This window comes from Ammospiza caudacuta, chromosome 3, assembly GCF_027887145.1.
Source record: "Ammospiza caudacuta isolate bAmmCau1 chromosome 3, bAmmCau1.pri, whole genome shotgun sequence".
Lineage (NCBI taxonomy): Eukaryota > Metazoa > Chordata > Aves > Passeriformes > Passerellidae > Ammospiza > Ammospiza caudacuta.
The window spans coordinates 22,719,931-22,742,320 of NC_080595.1; the positions used below are offsets into that span (position 1 = coordinate 22,719,931).

The 22,390-nt window shown below is 36.8% G+C and overlaps 1 protein-coding gene across 6 annotated transcripts in view; it reads left to right on the plus strand.

The window, feature by feature from the left end:
* Positions 1-22,145, plus strand: part of EPRS1 (glutamyl-prolyl-tRNA synthetase 1) — a 37,514-nt gene extending 15,369 nt beyond the window's left edge. The window contains exons 13-35 of one of the 6 annotated variants that reach the window (XM_058800705.1): positions 92-112; positions 2,191-2,301; positions 3,791-3,927; positions 4,635-4,842; positions 5,282-5,394; positions 6,018-6,135; positions 6,257-6,631; positions 7,509-7,739; positions 8,412-8,660; positions 9,219-9,449; positions 9,786-10,051; positions 11,058-11,109; positions 11,953-12,162; positions 12,294-12,366; positions 13,143-13,222; positions 13,547-13,648; positions 14,218-14,373; positions 14,523-14,720; positions 15,075-15,248; positions 17,518-17,678; positions 19,074-19,152; positions 21,422-21,486; positions 21,769-22,145. In XM_058800705.1, the coding sequence (XP_058656688.1) occupies positions 92-112; positions 2,191-2,301; positions 3,791-3,927; positions 4,635-4,842; positions 5,282-5,394; positions 6,018-6,135; positions 6,257-6,631; positions 7,509-7,739; positions 8,412-8,660; positions 9,219-9,449; positions 9,786-10,051; positions 11,058-11,109; positions 11,953-12,162; positions 12,294-12,366; positions 13,143-13,222; positions 13,547-13,648; positions 14,218-14,373; positions 14,523-14,720; positions 15,075-15,248; positions 17,518-17,678; positions 19,074-19,152; positions 21,422-21,486; positions 21,769-21,919 (3,561 nt within the window). In that variant the 3' untranslated portion in view covers positions 21,920-22,145. The remainder of the gene's footprint in view (positions 1-91; positions 113-2,190; positions 2,302-3,790; positions 3,928-4,634; positions 4,843-5,281; positions 5,395-6,017; positions 6,136-6,256; positions 6,632-7,508; positions 7,740-8,411; positions 8,661-9,218; positions 9,450-9,785; positions 10,052-11,057; positions 11,110-11,952; positions 12,163-12,293; positions 12,367-13,142; positions 13,223-13,546; positions 13,649-14,217; positions 14,374-14,522; positions 14,721-15,074; positions 15,249-17,517; positions 17,679-19,073; positions 19,153-21,421; positions 21,487-21,768) is intronic. The other 5 variants (XM_058800707.1, XM_058800706.1, XM_058800710.1 and 2 more) reach the window with 5 other exon arrangements.
* Positions 22,146-22,390: the final 245 nt, after the last annotated feature.

The window sequence follows — 22,390 nt, forward strand, 5'->3', positions numbered from 1 at the left end:
TACTTGCCTTCCTTAGTAGTACGGGAAAGGATAATGGTATTAATGCTGTAAATCTGATCTGAAAACTGCATTTCATTTTTCTGCTTTCAAGCTGCGAGCTATCTGTAAGAAGGTATTACTTAATGCTTTTTACCTTAGCATATAGCTTACAGTGCTGTAAGCATACATAGCATAAGCTATCATTTTGCAGCTTCATAGCACAGTCACACTTGCTTGTATAACAGGAGCTCTACAAACCCACTGAAAATGCATTATTCCTAGTTTTCAAAGGCTGCCCGCCTCTGGTTTGGCTGATTTGTCAACATAAACACAAATTTTCCCCGATTTGGTTCACGTTGGCCGCGTTTCCTTTCTGTGGCAAAAGGACGAACGCACTGCGTGCTCTGCCTGGGGAGATCAAGCCAGCACTGCTGGAGTTTCTGACTGAATGGCAAATCAGGAATATTGCATCTTAACATGATGAGTTGCTTTTTGGCAGCAGATGCTTGGACACTATAATAAGGCGATTTGTTTTCATGAGGATTGCATATTTTGTGTGATTGTGGAAACACCTGTTATTTTGCATTGGTATTCCTGCTTGGTTTTGCTTAGATAGTACCCAGATCTGTTCATTTAAATAGTTTTTGCTTGTCTGGCATGTGTCTTTTAATTCTTCATGTATTTTGCATTTGATTTGCTACATACACATAGGTTTATGAATTGGTTCTTTCTGTTGCTGCATAAATATATTTATGACTAACAACTGATTTGAGGGGAAGAATCCACAATGGACTGTCAAGGCTCATTTTTTTTAAATTGACTTTTAAAGTGAGTTTCTTAGACCTCTGACTCAGCTCCTGATACAGCACCATATTTATTAGCCAATTTTATTTACATGTGGCTGTGCAGATTGAAAGCTATCTGCAGTATGAGAAAAACCAGTTGGCTGCTTACAGGTAATTCTGAGCTCAAAGACTTTATCAGTGTGACAACTCATATTTTATGCGTGATCCTGTAATTTTTAGCACCTGACGAGGGATTGCGAATTTTAATGAATAAAATAAAGAGCCTGGTTATAACACTATAAAATCTGGTCATTTAACTATCAAAATTATGATATTAAATCATATAATACCCCTGCATTTTGAGATACATACACAATCTTTTTTCAAAGTGTATGTCTAACATTTAGGTGCCTGACTTCAGGTACTACTAACTAATAAAGTCTGTCTTCTTAAAAGTATATCATCATATCACTTTATTATCTAATGTCAAGTAATTAGAAACTAAATAATTTTCTCAAAAATATAGAAAAATATATAGCTGTGTAGCTTTTCATTTGAGCAGGAACAAACCAAGGAGAGCAAAAATTACTTCATATTAATAAAAGCAGCCGCTTCCTTTGTGTCAGTTTCCAGTTACCCAGGTAGATCCTGGATATTCCTTTTGGCCTTAGATGACTGCTTTACTTGAATTAGGTATTTAAGTGCTTCTTCTGAACAGTTTGACAAACCAGTATTTCAGGTATAAAAAATGCTGTGAGAAACTACAGCTGCTATGTTTGATAATGGGCAATAAAATACAGGAAGACATCCTAGTGGTACCTTTTTCTTGCCAAACTCATGTTGTAGAAATCAAAATGAAGTAAATTTTATGGTATTGCCTTATTATAGTATCTGATGTGTCTGTAATAAAATTGCAGACTTGATTGGTGCCTCCTCTGCGGCCAGTTCTGTCACTGATTCTGCTGGAGTACTGGCCTGGAAAATGAGTATGAGATCAGGTCTTGTGCTGCTGGAAAAAGAACAAACTCCACTTAAAAATTACTGCTTTAAATTTAGTTAACTAGAGAAAAAGCAATTCAGATGTAATAGCCTATGTGCACAGTAAAACTGTATCAGAGTACATTTTTTGTGTCTTCACCATAAGGCATTGGGGCATAATTTTGGTTACTTCTGCTGTCAGTAGTACCCAATCCAGTTTTTACTCAGAGTATTTTTGTAAAGATTGGAAATTGTAAAGTATTATCACGACTTTCTCACTATTCTGTAGCTTTGGATGAAAGTGACATTAAAGCAAACTTTGAAGAAATGCAGTAACATAAAGAATACCAGTTAATTTTTATTTTTTTTTGTGGTGATTGTTTTGTAAAGCATCTAATTTTTTTGTCAGTGGCATATATTCATGATCCACCTCATTTGTTTTCTGTAGGTTATAGACCCAGTATCACCTCGGTATACTGCTTTACTGAAAGATGCAGTGGTCCCAGTAAATATTCCTGAAGCTCAAGAGGAGATGAAAGAAGTGGCTAAACACCCAAAGGTTCTTGCTTTACTCTCTTAATATTCTTGTACTGCAGCTCAGTAAGGTTGGGAAGTACCTTAGCATGAGACAGTCAGGAAGGGGAGTCCTGCATTTAGCTTGCTCAGATAGCTAATCTGATAGAGATCTATCCAAGGGGTACTTTTGTTTTGCCTCAAAATTGTCAAAAACTGTGCAACTGCTAAACATGTTTGCTCTTTTAAGAGGGAACTCTTTTTGTAAATATATAGAGTGCATATAAAAGGTGCTCTAAAAGGTCTCTCTGGGAGTTTTCAGAAGAGTGAGTCATTACAAGTCTGGAATGCTACTGAAGCTGGTTTTCCTATTGTTTGATGCTAACTTTCACGAGGTTAAATATTAAATTTTATTCAAGCTCTGTTTACTGTATAATACAGTAAGCACTCTTTATCCATTAACAGTGAGGTGTTTTTTAAGTGGTTTATAAAATCAGGTTTTATGTGGAGAGGTAACATATTAACTTGTTGATTCTGTCAATCTCTAGATTTTTAATATGACTTTTAAATTTGTATAGCAAATAGTTCTTATCAAAAGCTAAAGAACTTGCTGATTTGATACTTTTAGTATCCAGTAAACAGAGTAATATCCCTCAATAGGGAAGTGTGTTACTGATACAACTCTTTCTTGGTGCTACAAGTAACAAAGATACTTTCCTTTGAGTCAATTGTGCTGAAATGTCACTGAAAGCATCCCTTAACTTACATACACTTACACTGAGAAATGAGTGAATATTGCTGAGGCTTTGCTTCATTTCTTTGTTTTGATTTTGTTGCTCTGAGTGCTCCTGTAGCCATTTGACTTGGACATTGGGTTTCCCCTCTTGCCTGTGGCTGATAACTGGGAAACAGGTTTTGAGCAAATGTGAGAGCTGTGACTCTTCAAGGCTCAAAGACATTGAAGTTTGGTCAGATACAAGCCAGCATATTAAAACGTTGATAGTACCAGTAAATGCTTCCTCCAGTATGTAATGAAATAAATACTGACTTAAATAAACAAATAGAAAACTCCTGACCAGCTGAGAAAGTCTAAACTCACAGCTGTTGGCCTTTTTAGAAAATAGAAGTTTATCTCAATTGTTGAGATACTTTAAAGCTGAATATTTTATAAGTGATGCAGTTCTAGTTTCTGGCTTTACAAATCTATGCAGCTAAAAGAAGGTCCATATATAACCTTATAAAAAAGCAGAAATTAGAGTTCTGAAATTAGTTTTGAAGGGAATTTGCCTAGCAAAATGGGAACTTGAGAAAAAATTTGGGTTTACCTCCGAGATCCTAAAAATTCATGGACCTTGCAATGGAAATGGAATATGCTGTCAGCGGATTTTTTGGGTGAATTATCAGGGGAATGTGGACAATGCCTGTAAAGAAGAAACTGGAGAGAGCTGTGGAAAAACATTGCAGCTTTGCATTACTGTTGTAGTCCATCTTCTGTCTTCATCTGTTGTCTTTGAAATGTAAACCATTATTCACAGAATGCTGATGTTGGGTTGAAGCCTGTGTGGTACAGCTCCAGAGTCCTCATTGAGGGCGCAGATGCGGAGACCCTGGCAGAGGGAGAGGTGGTTACGTTCATAAATTGGGGCAATATCATCATCACCAAATTAAACAGGTAACCTGTACAGTGGCAGATGAAATTAGTTTTGCTTTTCAGCTTTTTGTTGTCTTTTATTTTAACAGGAAGCTTGTAACAGTAAAGAATTAATGGTTGGCAATATATGTCCATTCTATGAGTCTATGTCTATAAATCTACTTTGAAATATGCCATGAAACTGCATGTTAGCATAGAGTGTATATTGCTGTAGATTCAGGTTGGAAATCATTAGTCAGTCCTGATACTGCATGTCCCTCTCATCCAGTGCTCTCCATGATTCTGTGGCACTATTGCCGCGGTAAAACAGCGCTTTCAGACAGAAAAAAAACACCTGGAATGTTAACAACTTTCACCCCATAACAAATACTGCTTTTGCATACTGAGAAACTAAACCTGTCACAGTTTTAGGTGCACAGCTGTTGAGGTGGGGAAGGGGACTATTTAATGTCATCATGGTATTTTTGAAGTGGTTGTGTTGAGACCATGCCAGAATGGAGTGAGCTCTGATAGAGAACATAAATATGCAAAGATTTTTCTCCCTGTGCTTTTTACTCTATATTGATATTTAAAACAACAAAATTAATGGAAAACTTAAATGGCAGTGAATGCACTCTTTCATTTTCTATGATTCACTCTTCAAAATTAACTCTGAACACTTGTTTTTGCAGTATTGAATCAGAACTGATCATTTAGGCTATACCATTATAATTTCTTTTTTCCTGTAGAAATTCAAGTGGAAAAATTGTGTCTATCAATGCCAAGTTGAACTTAGATAATAAGGACTTCAAAAAAACTACTAAGATCACTTGGTTGGCAGAAACTCCACGTGCACCCCTCATCCCAACTGTCTGTGTTAATTATGAACATCTGATCACTAAGCCAGTTCTAGGTAAAGATGAGGACTTCAAGCAATATATCAACCGAAATAGCAAGGTGAGTTCTATTTTTGTCCCCTTTAATTCCACAAAACTTCATGTTGCTTGTTTTCTTTTGTTTAATACACTGTTTCTAGTTGTGGTTTTGAAAATAGATTTGTTTTTTTGTTAAACAGATAAATTATGCCGGTGTATCTAGTTTCTGTGTTTCCATGTAACCTGTCATAATTTCAAAATTAAAATATGACTCCTGTTTATTCTCAGTTATTACCAGGCTTTTACACATCTGAAACCAATAGTTTGAGTTTTTGTCTTGATACATTCTTATGATGTGGCATCTTCTTGCTAGTATTTGTTCTGCTGTTACTGGAATTAAGTAACATTTTGACTCTTTGAAAAGGAGGAAATCACCACTTTACCACTATCCTTCTACCACTCTATTTCTTGCTGTTCCTTTGCTCTGTTAGACGTGGACTGATTTCTTTTAATACTTACAGCAAGAAGAACTGATGCTGGGTGATCCATGCCTTAAGGAGTTAAAAAAAGGAGACATCATACAGCTTCAGAGGAGAGGATTCTATATTTGTGATCAGCCCTATGAGCCAGTGAGGTAAATTACCTGAGAATGGCCTAAACAGACTTCACAGAATTTGCTTTAGCTTGTTGTGTTTCAGTGTTTTCACACGCACACATAGGTAAGAGTAATGTCATCTGCCAATATTTACTCATTACCATGATCTTTGTGAGGAATATCTCTGTGAACTGGCATGGCTTTTATTTTTTTATTCCATTCCTGCCTCTTCAAACTGTCTTAAGCCAAGTGTGTGGTACTTGAGGTCCAGCTAACCTGGACTTGGTAATGAGGTCATGATTTTGTTGTGACTTGGAGTACAGAAATTAAGTAGCAGTGCTACAGGATAAAACAGGCATTTTTCCAATTAGGGTATGCACATGCTACTTAATTGTAACACTTTCTTAGCAAGCTATTGAAATATCTACATGCAATTATGACATAAACATATAAATATTATAAAAAATAAAAACGTGCATGTAAGAGGAATCATTGCAGATCCCCAGTTATGTAAATGTAGATAATTACAGCTGTATATCAGAAATAAACTTGCAGTTGTGTGAAAGCATCTTTTAGAAAGAGTGGCCCATTTATTTCAATAAATGTTTGATATTTATTTTTTATTTCCTTTACTGTTGTGTTTTTTATAAATCTTTTTACAGTCCATACAGCTGTAAAGATGCCCCGTGCATTTTGATTTACATCCCTGATGGACACACTAAAGAGATGCCAACATCTGGGTCAAAAGAGAAGACCAAAGCTGAAACTGCAAAGAAAGAGGTAAACTAGTGGTTTAGGAAAGTACCATAAAATGTGTGTCTGTGTGTGTGTGTGTATATACTATACATCTCTTTCTGTATGAGATTACATGCTGAATACTTGGCTTCTTTTTTTTTTTAAGGCTAGTTCAGCTGTAAAAGGAAAATCTGCTCCAGCTGTTGGTCATACCTCTACTCCAGCCTGTGCTGAATCATCTGAAGGTCACTTGATCATCTACAACAAGGTGGCTGCACAGGGTGATGTAGTTCGTGACTTGAAGGCTAAGAAGGCAGCAAAGGAAGATATTGATAAAGCTGTGAAACAACTGCTGGCCTTGAAAGCAGAATACAAGGAGAAGACAGGCCAGGAGTATAAGCCAGGAAATCCTCCAGTATCTGGAACTGCACAGTCATCAAAGCCTGAGACCTCTGGTACCTTGGACAGTAAAGCCCTGTATGATAAAGTAGCAGAACAAGGAGAAGTGGTCCGAAAACTGAAAGCTGAAAAAGCGTCTAAGGTGATGATCAAAACAATCCTGTGGTTTTGTCTGGGTTTGCATAGCCCATTGTTCTCTCTCTGTGGAGGTGAATGGGTGCTTATGGATCCAGAGATTTTGTAGTAGTCATCATTTGGACTGGACTCTGTTCTGTCAAGACTTGTGTTTTCCAAAACTCATTTCTTCAGTTAGTTTTGTATGACCAAGTTTGTGTTGGTGAATTCCTGTATTTCTTAGGCTGGTGCTCTGAAACATGGACCAAATTTACCCAACAGCAAGAGTTGATTAACTATCCAAATCAAGTCCTTGAGATTTAAATGCCTTGGCAATTCTTCATTTCTTTAACTTGGTATGGTCAAATTATGTGACTTCTCATAATTTGAATTGGATTGAATTGTTGCTGTTTAGACCTTGAAACAAAGCTCCAAAATGAGAAAGGAAAGATCCAAATGCCACAGATGTTTTTGAGAATCTTCCTGTATGTGACTGTACATAGCAAACATAGCTACTATTAGCTGTGTTATTTTCTTTCTTTTTAATGCAGTGCAAGAAGAGAGGGAAAATAACATAGTTTGCCCAGTGGTTAAATAATGTTGATAGTAGTAGTATCTTGATGGCACTATAAAATTGAAATAAATGAGAAAATCTAAATTAATTTATTGTTACAATTTTACTTAGGACAGTTAGGGTTGTACATCCCTTAAGAGGAGTTACTTTGTTAAAATAGGAAATTAGTAGAGAAAACTTCTCTGAATAACTCCACTATGTACTTAGGAAAACTGAATAGGTGCACATAAACTGCAGGTCTTTTTATGAAAGTATTTATGGTATTCTTGAGAATCTTATGTCTCTATATCTTTGTTCCTCCTTCTTTCTGCCCCTTCCTTTCTTCTTTCAGGATGAGATAGGTGCTGCTGTGGAAGTCCTTTTATCCCTAAAGGCAGAATATAAACGACAGACAGGCCAGGAGTACAAGCCTGGAAGCCCACCTGTGGCCTTTGTCCCTCCTCAGTGTTCTCCTGTTCCCACTCCTCCATCCCCATGTCCAGTAGACAACAAGGCTCTGTACAGCAGAGTAGCTCAACAAGGAGATGTGGTCCGCAAGCTCAAATCGGAGAAAGCTTCAAAGGTGTTCTACCTGTGCATACTTCTGAGTGGAGCAGTGTCCTCATTTTAGGCTAAAACCCAATGGCAGGTTTTGTGAAATTTGAGGAGCAGAATTTCTAAGCTAGTTCCATGAAGTGCTTTCCCAAATTCTCTTGAGCTGATGATACGGCTGACTGCATGAGTTATGTGTTAGTGCATGGAAAATAAATAAGTTCTTTTTTTAGTCATACAAGATAAGTGAAGCAGAATATAGTCAGTACCTTGAAAGAAGAGCTGTAACTTGGAAGCAGAATGGCAGCAATAGATTTGGGAATTACCTGATCATGACCAAAGAACCATTATTTATTCAGAGTCTGTATATTTGCTGCTATTCTCCAGTGTGCAGCTCATGGACTGCTATAACTGGAGGGGACTAAGTCACCTAAATGGGAGGCTTTTATGGCACAGAAATCAGCCCTTACCTACACTACCTGATTTGGTCCTTTGGTATACAACTTGTAGGTATTCTGGCTAAAAAGTTTTACCACAGAACTTAGTAATAACAGCTTATACTCACAGGATAGCTCTAGAAGTTTTATTGCAACAGCTGTGTTAGTGCCATTCTAGTAATTTGTGTTATCTCAGCTACTGTGTTACACCTCTACCCTTATTTCTACCCTTATCTGCAACTGCTGTTTTTTCTCTCTTGCTTCAGGAACAAATAGATGAGGCTGTGAAAATTCTTTTAAACCTAAAAGCAGAATATAAACAAAAGACAGGTCAAGAGTACAAGCCTGGAAATCCACCCTCAACGCCTCCTTGTCTATCTTCCACTGCACTTCCATCTCCTGTCTGCTGCAGTAACTTGGCAAGCTGTAGCTTAGTGCATGGCAAAGCACTTTATGATACTGTAGCTGAGCAAGGGGAAGTGGTTCGCAGACTCAAGGCAGAGAAAGCTTCCAAGGTACAACGGGCGTTAGAGTGAGCAATTGTAATTGTAATCACATTTGGCCACTGGGGGGAAATCTTTCACCAAGTAGTGATCAAGCTCCCCTATGTCCAGGTCATGCAGGCTCTGATAACGCCAAACAGAGCTGTTCTGGTGCTGGATACTTTCCTGACTCAGTTGTACAAAGTCAAACTTAACCTCTCATATCTAGGTGAATAGGCACGAGCGTGGCAGATATTGACCCTGCAGAAGTGTTTAATGTATTTTACTATCCCTTGCTGTATTTGGGACGAGTGTGCTGCAGCAATAGCAAGACCTTTCAAAATGAGACTGATTCAGTGATGGTTGTGGAAAAGAACACAAGACAAACCTGCAGCTTTTTAGGTGCTTCTGAGGGGCAGGGGGGTTTCTGCCTGTATTTCCACCTTGCAAAATTAGTTTTGGTGTTGGGTTGTTTTTGGGGGGCTTTTTTGTTGGTTGGTTAGGTTGGTTTCGTAGCCTGATAATCAATGCTTCTGGCCAGTTCTCTCTTTAATTCTCACCAGTAAATCTTGCTATTTGTCCTCCACACAGGATCAAATAGACCAAGCAGTAAAACTCCTCCTTTCTCTGAAAGCTGACTACAAGGAAAAGACTGGGCAGGAGTACAAGCCAGGACAACCACCAGCAGCTCAGGGGACTTTGCCTCAGACATCAAACACGGTACCCAGTGGTCCAGACACTCCTGAAGCTAAAGCCCTGTTTAGTAAAGTAGCTCTTCAAGGAGATGAAGTTAGGAAATTAAAAGCAGAAAAAGCAGACAAGGTAATAACATACACTGTAGTGTAAAAATGTAATATATGTATTTAAATCTAAAACTGTCTTTGAAATTCAGTGTGATTATGGGAATTAAAAATGTAAAAAAATTTACACCTTTAAAATAGGCAGCATTTGAATTCTGAGATCTGAATCATTCTTTTAAAATTAAATATGCTGTCAGGTATGATCCTATAAATGTAAGCACATTGAAGTTAAGTACTGATTTATGCAGATTTTTCTGCCAACAGTCAGTGAATGTCCATAAAGCCATATAGATTTTTTTTTAATAGAGCTATAGTGTTCCTGTGATTTCTCTATATTTTTCTACTTTTTTTCTTCAAGGAAAAGATAGATGTGGCTGTTAAAGAACTTCTTCAATTGAAGGCCCAGTATAAGTCTGTTGCAGGAGTTGACTATAAACCAGTGTCTGCTAGTGGTGTAGATGACAAAGACAAAAAGAAGAAAGAGAAGGAGAACAAGTCTGAAAAGCAGAGTAAGCAACAGAAGCATAATGATGGCCCCAAAAAAGAACCTTTGCAAGGACAGAGTGGGAATGAGCGCTCCTCAAATGGATCAGGAGAGGGCCAAGGCCCTAAGAAACAAACCAGGTAAAGATGCAATCTCTAATCTTATTGGATAGAACCATCAACTGTCTACCTCTGCTCAGATTTAGAGTGTGATACATTTCTCATTTCACTTGAAGGTGGGACATTTGTAAAATAACTGTATTGATTTTCATCTTCAGGATTGAGCCAAAAGCAAGTTACCAAAGTTCATTTAGTGTCAGTTGTGCCTCAGCATCCTGTATTGTTACTGTCACTGGGAACTTTTTGTGCTTATTATTTGCTTCTGTAAATGTACTGCTGTGTCTTGCTGAAAGTTTAGAGGTCTTTTTACAGCATGTATTATGCATCACTATGTATTTACTGTTTCATATACATAAACAATATATTAGAGACAAGAGATGTGGTTATTTTGTATAGAAATAATGCCAGAAAAAATGTATGTCCCTCCTTGAAAAGCTCTCTGTTTGTAGAGATGTAAAACCTTTACTTTTGTGTTCTGTCATTTGAATCTGGTGAGTTTAACCTTCTTTAGAATCCTGTAGGTTTATTGGTTGTCTTTATTTTGAGGTAGGGTCAGTTTTCTCTCTCAAACAGTGTGACTGACCATTCACATGAATGGTGAATTTGAGTTGCAGGTCTTTCCTGAAATTTTAGCTACTGGCTAGGTAGGAAATGTTTAAAATAAAGAGTAAAACAGCTTACACACAGGTCTGGTTAACCCTAGGTTCTTACTGGACTGCTTACTGGTGGTCGAGTTTTTTAATGTATTGCTGTGAGGTTCTTTGATACAGCCATAGTGAGAATTGGAAGTATTCAAACCATACTAAATAATTGGAACTGTTCATTAAATATTAATATTAAATATTCTTATTAGGATAAGGAAATACTAGCAACTCCCACCGGCCAAAACTTAGCCTTTTGATGTAAAACTAAAACATTCTCTTCCACCTTATTATTCCATATCTCCTGCCCCAAAAGAGAAGAGAAAGAAAAAGGTTAGGATAGGATTCATGACTAAATGCTGAATGGTTCTTTTGTCATACCATAGGCTGGGTCTAGAAGCTAAGAAAGAAGAAAATCTTTCAGAGTGGTTCTCTCAGGTAAGTGCACATCAGTTTGATTTGATTGTTTCATTCTGTTATAAATCAATGTGTGTTTGGGATTTACATCCTGATTGAGTTTCTTTTTGTTTTTTCAATACAAAGCAAAGTATTTGCTCTTTTCTATGTCTTATGTTATCATGGTCTTAAATAGAAATGCCTTGCAGTGAAGATCTGAATAAATTTAATAAGCTGTAAAAAGGGTGAGTTTCAACCACCCAACCTTATTATATATAATACATATGATTTCCTTGTTTCATACCTGAATTCCTCTTTTGTTAAGAGTAAAAAACTTAGTTGAAATTATAAGAATTTCACAGACTTGAAAGTTTTATTTCAGCTCCAGGTGATGCATAACAGAAGTGAATATCTGTTGATACTTAAAAATTTTGCTGGCTTGTGAGATTGAAAACAACCCAGGTCGAGATGATTAGTTTTGATTAGTCTTGTTATGAGAGACTGTAAGTAGCTGTCAGTTGTGTACATTTCCTGTCAGTAGTATAATTTTTGCCTGTACTCCAAGAAATAAAAGTCTTTTCTGACATGAGCTAGAGACATTTCTTACACGAGTGCGGGTTTTTTTGTTCCTGGAAAGCAGCAATAGTCTCTTACTTGGGTTCATGAAATTCAGTTTTAGTTAAGTGTTTACAGTATTCAGACCTATTATTAAGCTTAGTGTTCCTGGTTAACCTTCTCTAGGTAACACAAATGACCCTAAATTATATCTTAGCTGCTAACAATTGAGCAGTTTTAAGTAGGAGATTCTCTTGAGTTGCATGACACACACTTGAATGTTCTCTGTGCACAAACTGAAACTTCAGCCTCTGATTAATCTTTTGCAAGGTGATCACAAAATCAGAGATGATTGAATACTACGATGTCAGTGGCTGTTACATTCTTCGTCCTTGGGCTCATGCTATTTGGGAAGCCATCAAAGACTTCTTTGATGCAGAGATCAAGAAACTTGGAGTGGAAAACTGCTACTTCCCCATGTTTGTGTCCCAGGCTGCCTTAGAGACGGAGAAGTCTCATATTGCTGACTTTGCTCCTGAGGTACACTTCAACACTTCATTTTAATCTGACTGTAAGAAAACCCAACCACTTAGACTGCAGCTGGGTATAAAGTAAGTTTGGGATTAGAGTATATTTTCCCAAACTTGTTTTTTATTTTCTCCTTTTTTTAGGTTGCTTGGGTCACAAGATCTGGGAAAACAGAACTGGCTGAACCAATTGCTATACGTCCCACAAGTGAAACAGGTGAGTCTCTTTTCATGTAGTTTGGCTGTAAACTTATCTGTGGAGTTCTATGTAGAGTGTAGCTGGTAGACAGAAGAGTCCTTTCTGAAAAGTGGAGGCCCCAATTTTTCAGAATGTTTTCTGTAACTCCTTAGCAAAATTTCTTAATCTTGTTGCTGCTCATAGCAAATCCACATTATATGTTCCCTTAAATAGACATTTTTAGGAAATGCATACTTTTTCAGAATTTTTTTGGTTAATATCCTGAAGACTGACTTACTTTGTCTGAAAACACATTTGATTATTTGGTTTATAGTGTTTATAAGAAATTTTTTTCAACTCATGATTCACTTCAGTTTTGCATGTGTTTTGACTGTAACTGTTCCTCTGAGTAATTTAAATAAGCCTTTTTAGACCTAAGACTGGGTGAGTTTTTAATTGAGTCAGGTGTAGCAAAGCATCCTGAAATCTTGAGGTCAGGGAGTTCCTAGTTGTGAGCCCAGGTGTATTTACCATACTGTAAGCCAGCAATTCAAACCCAGTGTCATTAAATAATAAGGTCTGGATTGTACTTTGACCAGCAGCAACCAAGCTCTTTTGCAGAGCCTTGGGATGAAGTGGAAGTACTCTGGGTGAAAATATTATGTATTAAGACAAAAAAAATCTGTTTTAAAGTAACTGAAACATGAAAGCATATTTCTCACAGCAGAGAATGTTAAGCTTATATGTAGCAAAAGGAAAAGTTTGACATAAATGTCTTTATTGTGTGGAGACTCAAAGCTGCTTTCTTTTTACAGTAATGTATCCTTCCTATGCAAAGTGGGTGCAGTCACACAGGGATCTTCCTATCAAGCTTAATCAGTGGTGCAGTGTTGTGGTATGTGTACACAATTCCTGAGTACCTCTTCTTATCACAAGTGCAGTGTAGGACAGTTATTCTCTGTGGACTTGGCATGATCATAATGATCACAGCACATATTTTAAGGCAAAATTGTTACCATGGTTTATATGATATGTTTTTCTCAGTGTTTCTCATAAAACATTCTTTATCAATGTATGTGGTTGATTGTATTAAGTAGAAATCTGACTAGTTGGCTTTTTTATCTTTATTGAAGGTTTTCTCATACTTGCTTATAAACATTATTTGTAAGAATAATTGGACACTTCATAGTGTTAATTTTGTTTGCTTCTGCCCCTCCAGCGCTGGGAGTTCAAACATCCCCAGCCTTTCCTTCGCACTCGTGAGTTCCTTTGGCAGGAGGGTCACACAGCATTTGCAACATATGAAGAAGCAGCAGAGGAGGTAAAAACAAATGCACTGGTGCTTCTCCTTTCAGGAAGTTACCTTACTCCATAGCAACACAAACAAATCTTTGTACTGAGATCTCAAGGATATCTTTTTTTTTTTAGCGCCCTTGTGAAAAATGCCAAGTTTATTAGAACCAATTTTTTTCCCAGATGTAACTCATTTCTGATGCTTCATTCTCTACAAACAATATGGGGAATTTGAAGAGTGTGATATATAGTGTGTGCTTACCTTAAAATGATTTTTCTTAAAAATACTTAAAAATCAGTTTTCCTTAAAAATTTAAATAATGCATCCACGTGTTTACTGCCAGAAGTTTTAAAACTTTCTTTGTGCAGTTTTAAAACTTTTTTCCTTGTTTTCTGTCATGACTTGTAGTTGTTGCTTTTTGACTCAGGGAAAATAACATCCAAAGGTTGAAGTAATTGAAAAAAATCTTAGTTTCTAAACATAGTTTTGAGAAAGTGTTAAATCTTGGAGATTTCAGACTCTGTCACATAAAAATATTTCAAGATTTAACAAATGCTAAATACTGAGTAATTCTGAAAATTGCTTGTTTCTCATAGGTGCTGCAGATACTTGATCTCTATGCTCGGGTGTATGAGGATCTCTTGGCAATACCTGTTGTGAAAGGAAGAAAGACAGAGAAGGAGAAGTTTGCTGGGGGGGATTATACAACCACTTTAGAGGCATTTATATCTGCCAGTGGAAGAGCTATCCAGGTATTTACTTTATTATTATTAATAATAATAATCTATAATATTATTATATAATATTTTTCTCATTAAATATAGGAAGATAAATATTTAAACTGATACTTCATAAACTTAACTTTCCATTGAATAGAATTTTCTGTGTGCATCTATTTCAGGGAGCAACGTCACATCATTTAGGGCAGAATTTCTCAAAGATGTTTGAAATTGTGTTTGAAGACCCCAAGAAGCCAGGAGAAAAACAGTTTGCTTATCAGAATTCCTGGGGCATTACCACTCGGACTATTGGCGTAATGACAATGATTCATGGAGATAACATGGGATTGGTACTCCCACCTCGTGTAGCCTGTATTCAGGTGTGTAAAAATGCCTTAAACTGCTTTAGTTTCCTTTCTTGTCTTGGAATTCATAGGTGTTTCATGTCAGGCAGCTGGAAAACTTAATATAGGATGGAGCTCTCTAGTTACAGAGTAGCTGTGTGAAGTTAATACAAGTCATTAGGATACTGGTGGACCAGTCCCCTTTGATATTTCATCCATTTGAAGTAATGTAACCTGTGCCATTAGTATGAAAAGTGAAATGTGTCCTTCATTTCTGAGAGCATGAAGGAAATTACTGGAACAGGGGGCCACAATATTGGTTTCAAGTTTTTTATAACTATGAGCTAATTTTTTTTTTGTAGCATAAAGTACATGTCCTTTCTATTGCAGGTTGTAATTATTCCCTGTGGTATCACAAACTCCCTTTCTGAAGAGGACAGAGAGGCTCTGTTGAAGAAATGTAATGAATATCGTAGCAGGCTGCTTGCTGTCAGCATCCGTGTCCGGGCTGATTTAAGAGACAACTACTCACCTGGCTGGAAGTTCAACCACTGGGAACTAAAGGTACTTTTCTTGCCAGGAGGGGTTTTGAAGCCTAGGTGAGGGGAATATATGAGGTATGCTATGTGTGCCCTCTGTTCTGAAAGCAGATCTGTTCTGTAAATTAAAATCTGCTGCCTGATAATCAGTGATCGCTTTAGTGAATAAATGAAGGAAAAGTGTTTTCAGAGACTTGTTCTGTTTGCTAGGATTTGCGTGTCATTAGGGATTTTTAAACCTCCAGGGCTCTACTTATATACCTAGAAATTTAAATTAGAAGCATAAATTAGTTGCATTTTTAGAAATGTGTGCTAATACTTCAGTATGTCCTGACTCACAGCAGAGCCTTCTGTGCATACAGCAGAACAGAGAAGATAAACCTGCAGTGTCAGAAAAGAAAGGAGCACTTTTTTTGTTTCAATATTACCATGTTCCCCTCATACAGCACTTGAGAGGAACAGTTCTGCTTCCTCTAATGTAAGAGGCTTTTATAAAACAGAAATAGTGAGCAGAATAAACAGTGGCAATAATGGTAATTAAAAATTGAATGACGTGTGGAGTGTTGGTTTGGAATCTTATTTTTATTCTGAATTTAAAATCAGTTTCAATATGTTAATCTTCCAAGTAACCTGATAGAAGTGACCCAATTTGTTCAAAATTCCTGTTGTCTCAAGGTTCTCTTCCCTTTGTGTAACCTTTTTTTTTAATGGACCTCTAGTACTGTAAAGCTATGTTGGAAAACTTTCTAAATAAAATTAGGTTTTTCAAGGAGGCACACAGCACAGGGTAAACTTGATGTTTTTCACAAAATCTACTAATGTGTCCAGTATAATACCTAAACTGCAACTTCAGGCTCATTGCAGGAACAATACACTTCTTTTATTGAGTGTATAAGGAATTTTGTAGGGTAAAAAATACAAAGGTGCTGGAATAAGAAGTAAAAGAATTAACTGGAAAATATTTTGCCTTATGCACTTGTCAGTGTAGCAAACTCCTGATGTTACTTCCTAAAAGAACCAAGTCAGTGGTACTTCTTTTGTATTGTCTGGTACTAGTTCCACTGCTTTCTTGGGAAATCTTCCTAAGGGACCATGAACTATTCTTTCACTTAGTAATATTACTATTAGAAGTACTGGATACTCCCTTCCAAGTTTTTATTATGGAAACAATGCTTTGTGGGCATAAACTAGAATGTTCAGTTTGAATTGCTTGTTAATAGCAGTTTTGAGTAGCTCTTTATGTAGTAAATAGTAGATGTAGTATTAGATAGTTCATTGATCAGATGGATTTTACTGTATTATTCACCTTTTTAGCATAATTAAGGTAGTGGAGGCAGAGGGAGTGTAGGGAATCACTTGGAAGCTGTGAACCTGAGGAGATTCCAGAGTACACAGTGCTTAGAAGGCTTGGTACAGGTTTTGATTCTCCTGTTCATCTTTTGAACACTGTGGAATGGTTTTAGCTTATAAACCTACTGATTCAATTTCCTTGAGGGAGAGGGGGGGAACAATCCTCCCAAACGTATTTTTATTCACTCTTTTCATTTCCTGTGGAAGAATGTGTACCCTCTGGGATACATGTTGGGATGTAGAGAAAGTAAGTTACACAATAGACTCTTAACTGACTCTTTTCAGTAACATGGAAAATCTTTTTGCCTGATGGTGTAAGGGGGATGAGAAATTACATCTTACCACCAAAGTTTATCAACTTTGATATGATAAACTTTGATGAACTCTGAATTACTTGAAATTACTTACTTTGCTAAAACAATTAGCTGTTTGTAGTCAAATATTCAATGCAATTAATGTTCATATTAGGGCTGTAATTAACAGAACTTTTGCTGTTTGCTGTTAAAACAATACCTGTTGAATGCTATTGAAAGCATTCTTTGAAAACAGAATTAAATGTGTTAATGGGTGAACTAGAACATTATAATTATAATTAGTGTGGAAGTCTTAATTGTTCAGACTTAAAAAATCTGATTTGCAGTATGTGGGATAACTTAGTGCAGTTTCAGCAGTGCCTCAATATTACTTGCATGCTGGCACTGATGCAGTCCCCAAGCTAGTGAAGCAGGGTAGAATGCACAAGTGAAAAGAATGTGGGTGGGAAAGACAGAAATTCATTAAAGCTTTGGAATATATAGTGATTTTTTTTCCAAAGAAACTTAAATATATCAAGTGGGTCTATACTAAGACTGGACTTTCAAACAAACAAAAAGCCACAGAGAGAAAATGAACTATTGTGAGAATTCCTTCTTCATCCTAACTATGAATTCTTTTTTTCCACGAAGGGTGTCCCAGTCAGAGTTGAAGTGGGACCACGAGACATGAAGAGCCAACAGTTTGTAGCTGTGCGAAGAGACACAGGGCAGAAGCTGACATTGTCTGAACATGAAGCAGAAGAGAAACTTAAACAGATCTTGGAGGAGATCCATGTAAACCTTTACAGCAGGTAAACTAAGAGTTACAGTAAATGGCTCTGCTAATCACAGGTGCCCTTCATTTGTCAGAAGAACTTCTCACATTAATGGTTTATCTGTGGAGAAGGACAGGTTAGGCTCATCTTCCTGTTTGTGTTGTATAATGTTCTACCTCTTAAATTCCTTCACATTCAGCAATATGAGCTGCCTGTTGTTCTTAAGAAACAGAAGGTAAAAGGTTGTGAACTTACTTTAAAAAATACATCCATGAGTTCACATGTATTATTAATAAATAGATACACCATAAACATACCATAAATAAGTGTGACCCATTGGTCATTATGTGACCGGTGACCTTAACACTGCCCAAGGAAGGGCAGCAGAGGTGGTGAAGGGTGTAGAGCACAAATCCTGTGAAGAGTGGCTGAGGGAGTGGAGGGGTGTTTCTTCTGGAGATAAGGAAGCTCAGGAGGAACATTATCACTCTCTACAACTACCTGGAAGGAGGTGTAGTCAGGTGAGAGTTGGTCTCTTCTTCCTGGTAACATGTGACAGAATAAGAGGAAATGATCTCAGGGTGAGCCAGGGGAGGTTTAGATTGGGCATTGGAAAAAATTTATTCACTGCAGCTTTGGTGAAGCATTGGAACAGGCTGCCCAGCACAGTCATGGAATACTCATCCATGGAAGTGTTCAGAAAACATATAAATGTGCTTCTGGGCGTGGTTTAGTGGTGGGCCTGGCAGTGTTGGCTTAGTGGAAGGACTCAGTGATCTTAGAGGTCTTTTCCGGCCTAAATAATTCTATGATCCTGTGTACAGGACTCCTTTGTGAAAGATGCTTTTGGTGCAGAATTTTGAAGGACACAAAGCTGTCCAAGTAACTTCAGTAGCTGAAGTTCTGTGTCCAGAAGTGTATTTTAAGACCCTATTGTCCTTCACAGGATTGCTTTCTTGTAAGCAATCAAATACTTTTGAAACTATTTTTTGCCCTTACTGCAAATGCCAAAATCCCTCACAGGTCTTCACTGCAGAATGTTGCTCGTAAGTCCACTGAGAAGAACAGGGTGTTGACATGGCACTGTGGCAGATGAGCTTTTCTATTTCCTTCTCTGGTGATAAAAATTGTTTACAGGCAGAATATTTTTACCTAGTTCAAAAGCATCTTGTGATTTAGATTTAGAAGATAATTTTAAAAGCAAAATACACATCTATGGTATTTATTTCTGTCTGCGTCAGGTCAGTGTTTAACTGATGGGCACAACAGTGTGAATGAGCACAGTGAAATGTGTGGCAACCCATCAGCAATTAATCAAAATTTTACCTCCTTGAGGATCAGTAGCAGAAAGACATCTGAAAACTCAGCTCATTGGGCCAGTGAGTTTATGTGAATAAATCTGCCCTGACTGAATTTTTTTCCTTTTCTTAGAGCGTCTGAGGACCTAAAAAGTCATATGGTGGTGGCCAGTAATATGGAGGACTTTCAAAAAGAGCTTGATTCAGGAAAGGTAAGGGGATTTACCACTTCTATTCTTATGCTTCATGCCCTTTTTATCCTTTAAAAGTAATGGCTTTATCAGAGCATGCTTGTAAGAGAGAGTAATGTAAACATTTCATTCAGGTTACAATAACCTCACTGTCATTCTAATGCAGTGACAAAACACTTACTAAGTCTCATATAAGTGTCCAGGTAAGAGTTTAAAGTACAAGCTTTTTACGTTAAGGAAGTTTTACCTTTATGACCTGAGTAGAAGCCATTGAGTTCATTAAGAATTACTGCAAATCAGTAACCTCCTTGAATTTATAGTAAAAATAATCCATCACCTGGATGAGTGAGCTCTACTGATCTAAACATCTGTGAAAAGGTACTGAAGTTTAGATGAGAGATTAAGTGTTCAGCACAGAATTCAGCTGCTGTTTCTTTTACAAAGAACTGGTGAGAGAAATTTTTAACCCTGAAATTCTGTCACAGATCAGGTTGGGAAATTGTTTATGTGTTTGGATGTTTATGTGTTCAAAAGGTAGAATCCCCAACATTACTTAGTAAGTTTGTCTGTTTTATAGAGAGAGATCAGGGGGTTGTGTACCAATTAGATCCACTCTGAAAATTTCCTGATGAAAAATGTGCAAGTGCCAAGAATCTATAAATACTCTGTTAAACTTCAAAAATAATTTAAAGTTATTCCTGGTTAGGCTTGACCTTCCATTATACTATTTTCTTTTATTTCTATTGCACTTAAATTCAATTTAGAACAATATTTAAACGAATAATGATGAACTTCAGAGGAGGGACTGATTTAGCAATGTCCAGCACTTGCTGTTGTGTGCAGCTAGATTCTAGATATGACAAAGAGAATTAAGCTGTTTTTATAACGCTTAGAATTCTAATGTAATCTAAATGTTGTTAAGCTTGGAAATGTGAACAAATAATTTTATATTCCATGTTGGACACTTCCGCTGTTTTGGTACTTAGGTTATATGAATTTATTATGAGCTGCATATCTGAATTGAAAAAAAAATTGAAAAAATCTGCCACTTGGTGTTTGTTTCACTCTCTACCTATTTTTGTTGTATTAACATAATTTTATAGCATATGTATTCTGAATTACTTGAAATTGCACTCTATTAGCACTGACTGCTGTTTAAGACGAAAATTTTTAAGATTAAATAAGTGTTCCTGTTTAATTCCTGCTGCTGTTTTTTCCTTAATGGAATTGCAGACTCTTAGCTCTTTAAAAATGTGGACTGTTTTTCATTTCACTAACAAAAGATTAATGCAAGAACAGTGTAGTAGAGTGGTAATAGTTCCTTTTTTCAGTTACAAGAAAGTGAAGCTATAAAGTGAAGTCTACTAAAGGCGTGTTCCAGTTAATGACAAATAGAGGATTTTGCAGTAAGAATGTAAATTAGGTGAAAGAAAGATGCACTGAGTAAACCTTATTCACAGTTTGGATACAATTAAAATGAATGAAGGCTGAATTTAGTAGCTGAGGTTGCCCTCAGTTATCAGCATTTCTTTAGTGTTCAAATGTTTGTGGGGGGTGTCTTTTTAACAATAATGCTACCTCTAGGTAGCAAACTGAATTTTCTCTGTGGAAGTCCATTAAAAATAAAAAAAAAATCAGTAAAGTTGAATATGAAACTAGGGGCAAGAGATCTGCTCCAATAGCTAAGAGTAGTACAGAGAGGAGTGTGTGACATTATTATTTCAGCCTTACTCTCTCAATTTTCTTCAGTTAAGCTAAGCGAAGGGAAGAGCAGGAAGCTGCACACCCACCCCCATGCCCCCAGAGAAAAGTGCTGTTGGCTGTTCTGTTTTCTTAAAATAATGTATGCTCAGAAAAAATGAAAATTCATAGTAATGGAATTAAAATGGGAACTTTTTTAGGGCACTGTCTTACCGTGTATAAGGTGAGCATTTGCTCAGTAGTTTGAAAATTTTAAACTTTTCCTGAAAAACAGAATATTTGATAAAAAAAAGAGTTTTTATACTTTGCACAGAAGAAAGATGTATTTGGTTAAAAAAAAAACATTTATATTTAAATGGTGCTTTGGTTTGTGTAGGATTTTCCGTACTGCACTGTGGAGGGATGACTGTGCTTATCTATTGCTCTGATGAAGAAGAGCTATTGAAATTAATTTGTAACAATTGGAACTTTTCCCAGTTTGAGATCTGTGTATGAGATCTGAAGATTTAGGAATCTTTCAGAAACAAAGATGATTTTTCTACATGTTTAACTGTTGGGTTTTTCCTCTCCCCTCCTCTCCTCCCTTCAGATTGTACAAATCCCTTTCTGTGGGGAAATTGAGTGTGAGGATTGGATCAAGAAGACCACTGCCAGGTAAAATATAACTGAGGGTATATACCAAGATCAAAATCAAAATGGTTTGAATACAAAACAGATATGCAAGATGCCTTTGGGTATAACACTTATGTACAGACTCCTGCTGTCCTACATAATTCAGTGTATTTACTTCCTTAGCTCTGGAACTTTGAGAATAATTAATGCAGTTTTAAGATTTATGTATAAATCACTTATGTAAAAAAAACACTTTATTGCACTTTAATTTTTTAATAGAAATATTTTTTTATGAATATATTTATTAATATCCTTTTGTTTCAGGGATCAAGATCTTGAGCCTGGTGCTCCATCCATGGGAGCAAAAAGCCTCTGCATACCCTTCCAGCCACTCTGTGAGCTCCAGCCTGGAGCAAGATGTGTGTGCGGCAAAAACCCTGCCAAGTTCTACACCCTCTTTGGTCGTAGTTACTAAATCACTAGTGAAAGAACCTTCTCCTTTATCTGTGAATTGAACTTTTTTTAACAAGACTGAAATAGCCCCTTAAACTTCAATCAGTTTTGTGACCTTTTTAAATAATTCAAATACAAAGCCATAAACCATAACCTGGCTCCCCCAATGGTCAGTCTTAGGCTAGCAGTAATTCACAGACTTTTCTGTAAACATCTCCAATAAAATAAAGATGTATTGTGAGCTGTAACATGCTGTGATGGGTTTTTTCTGTGTTGCCCAGTAGGGAGGAATAGGTATCCTTTGCTCATGTCTTTTTGGTGCATGTATTTCCTTCTACATTGAGAAAGTGCTTGAAAGGTTGGAGAGAATATGATAAAAACTACAGTACACTTCAGCGTGCTCACATCTACTTTCTAGATAAAACATCTTCTTTTTATTTTGCCTTCAAATTTTTCAGTAGACTTGCTGCAAATCTGTAGGTATAGTAATTAC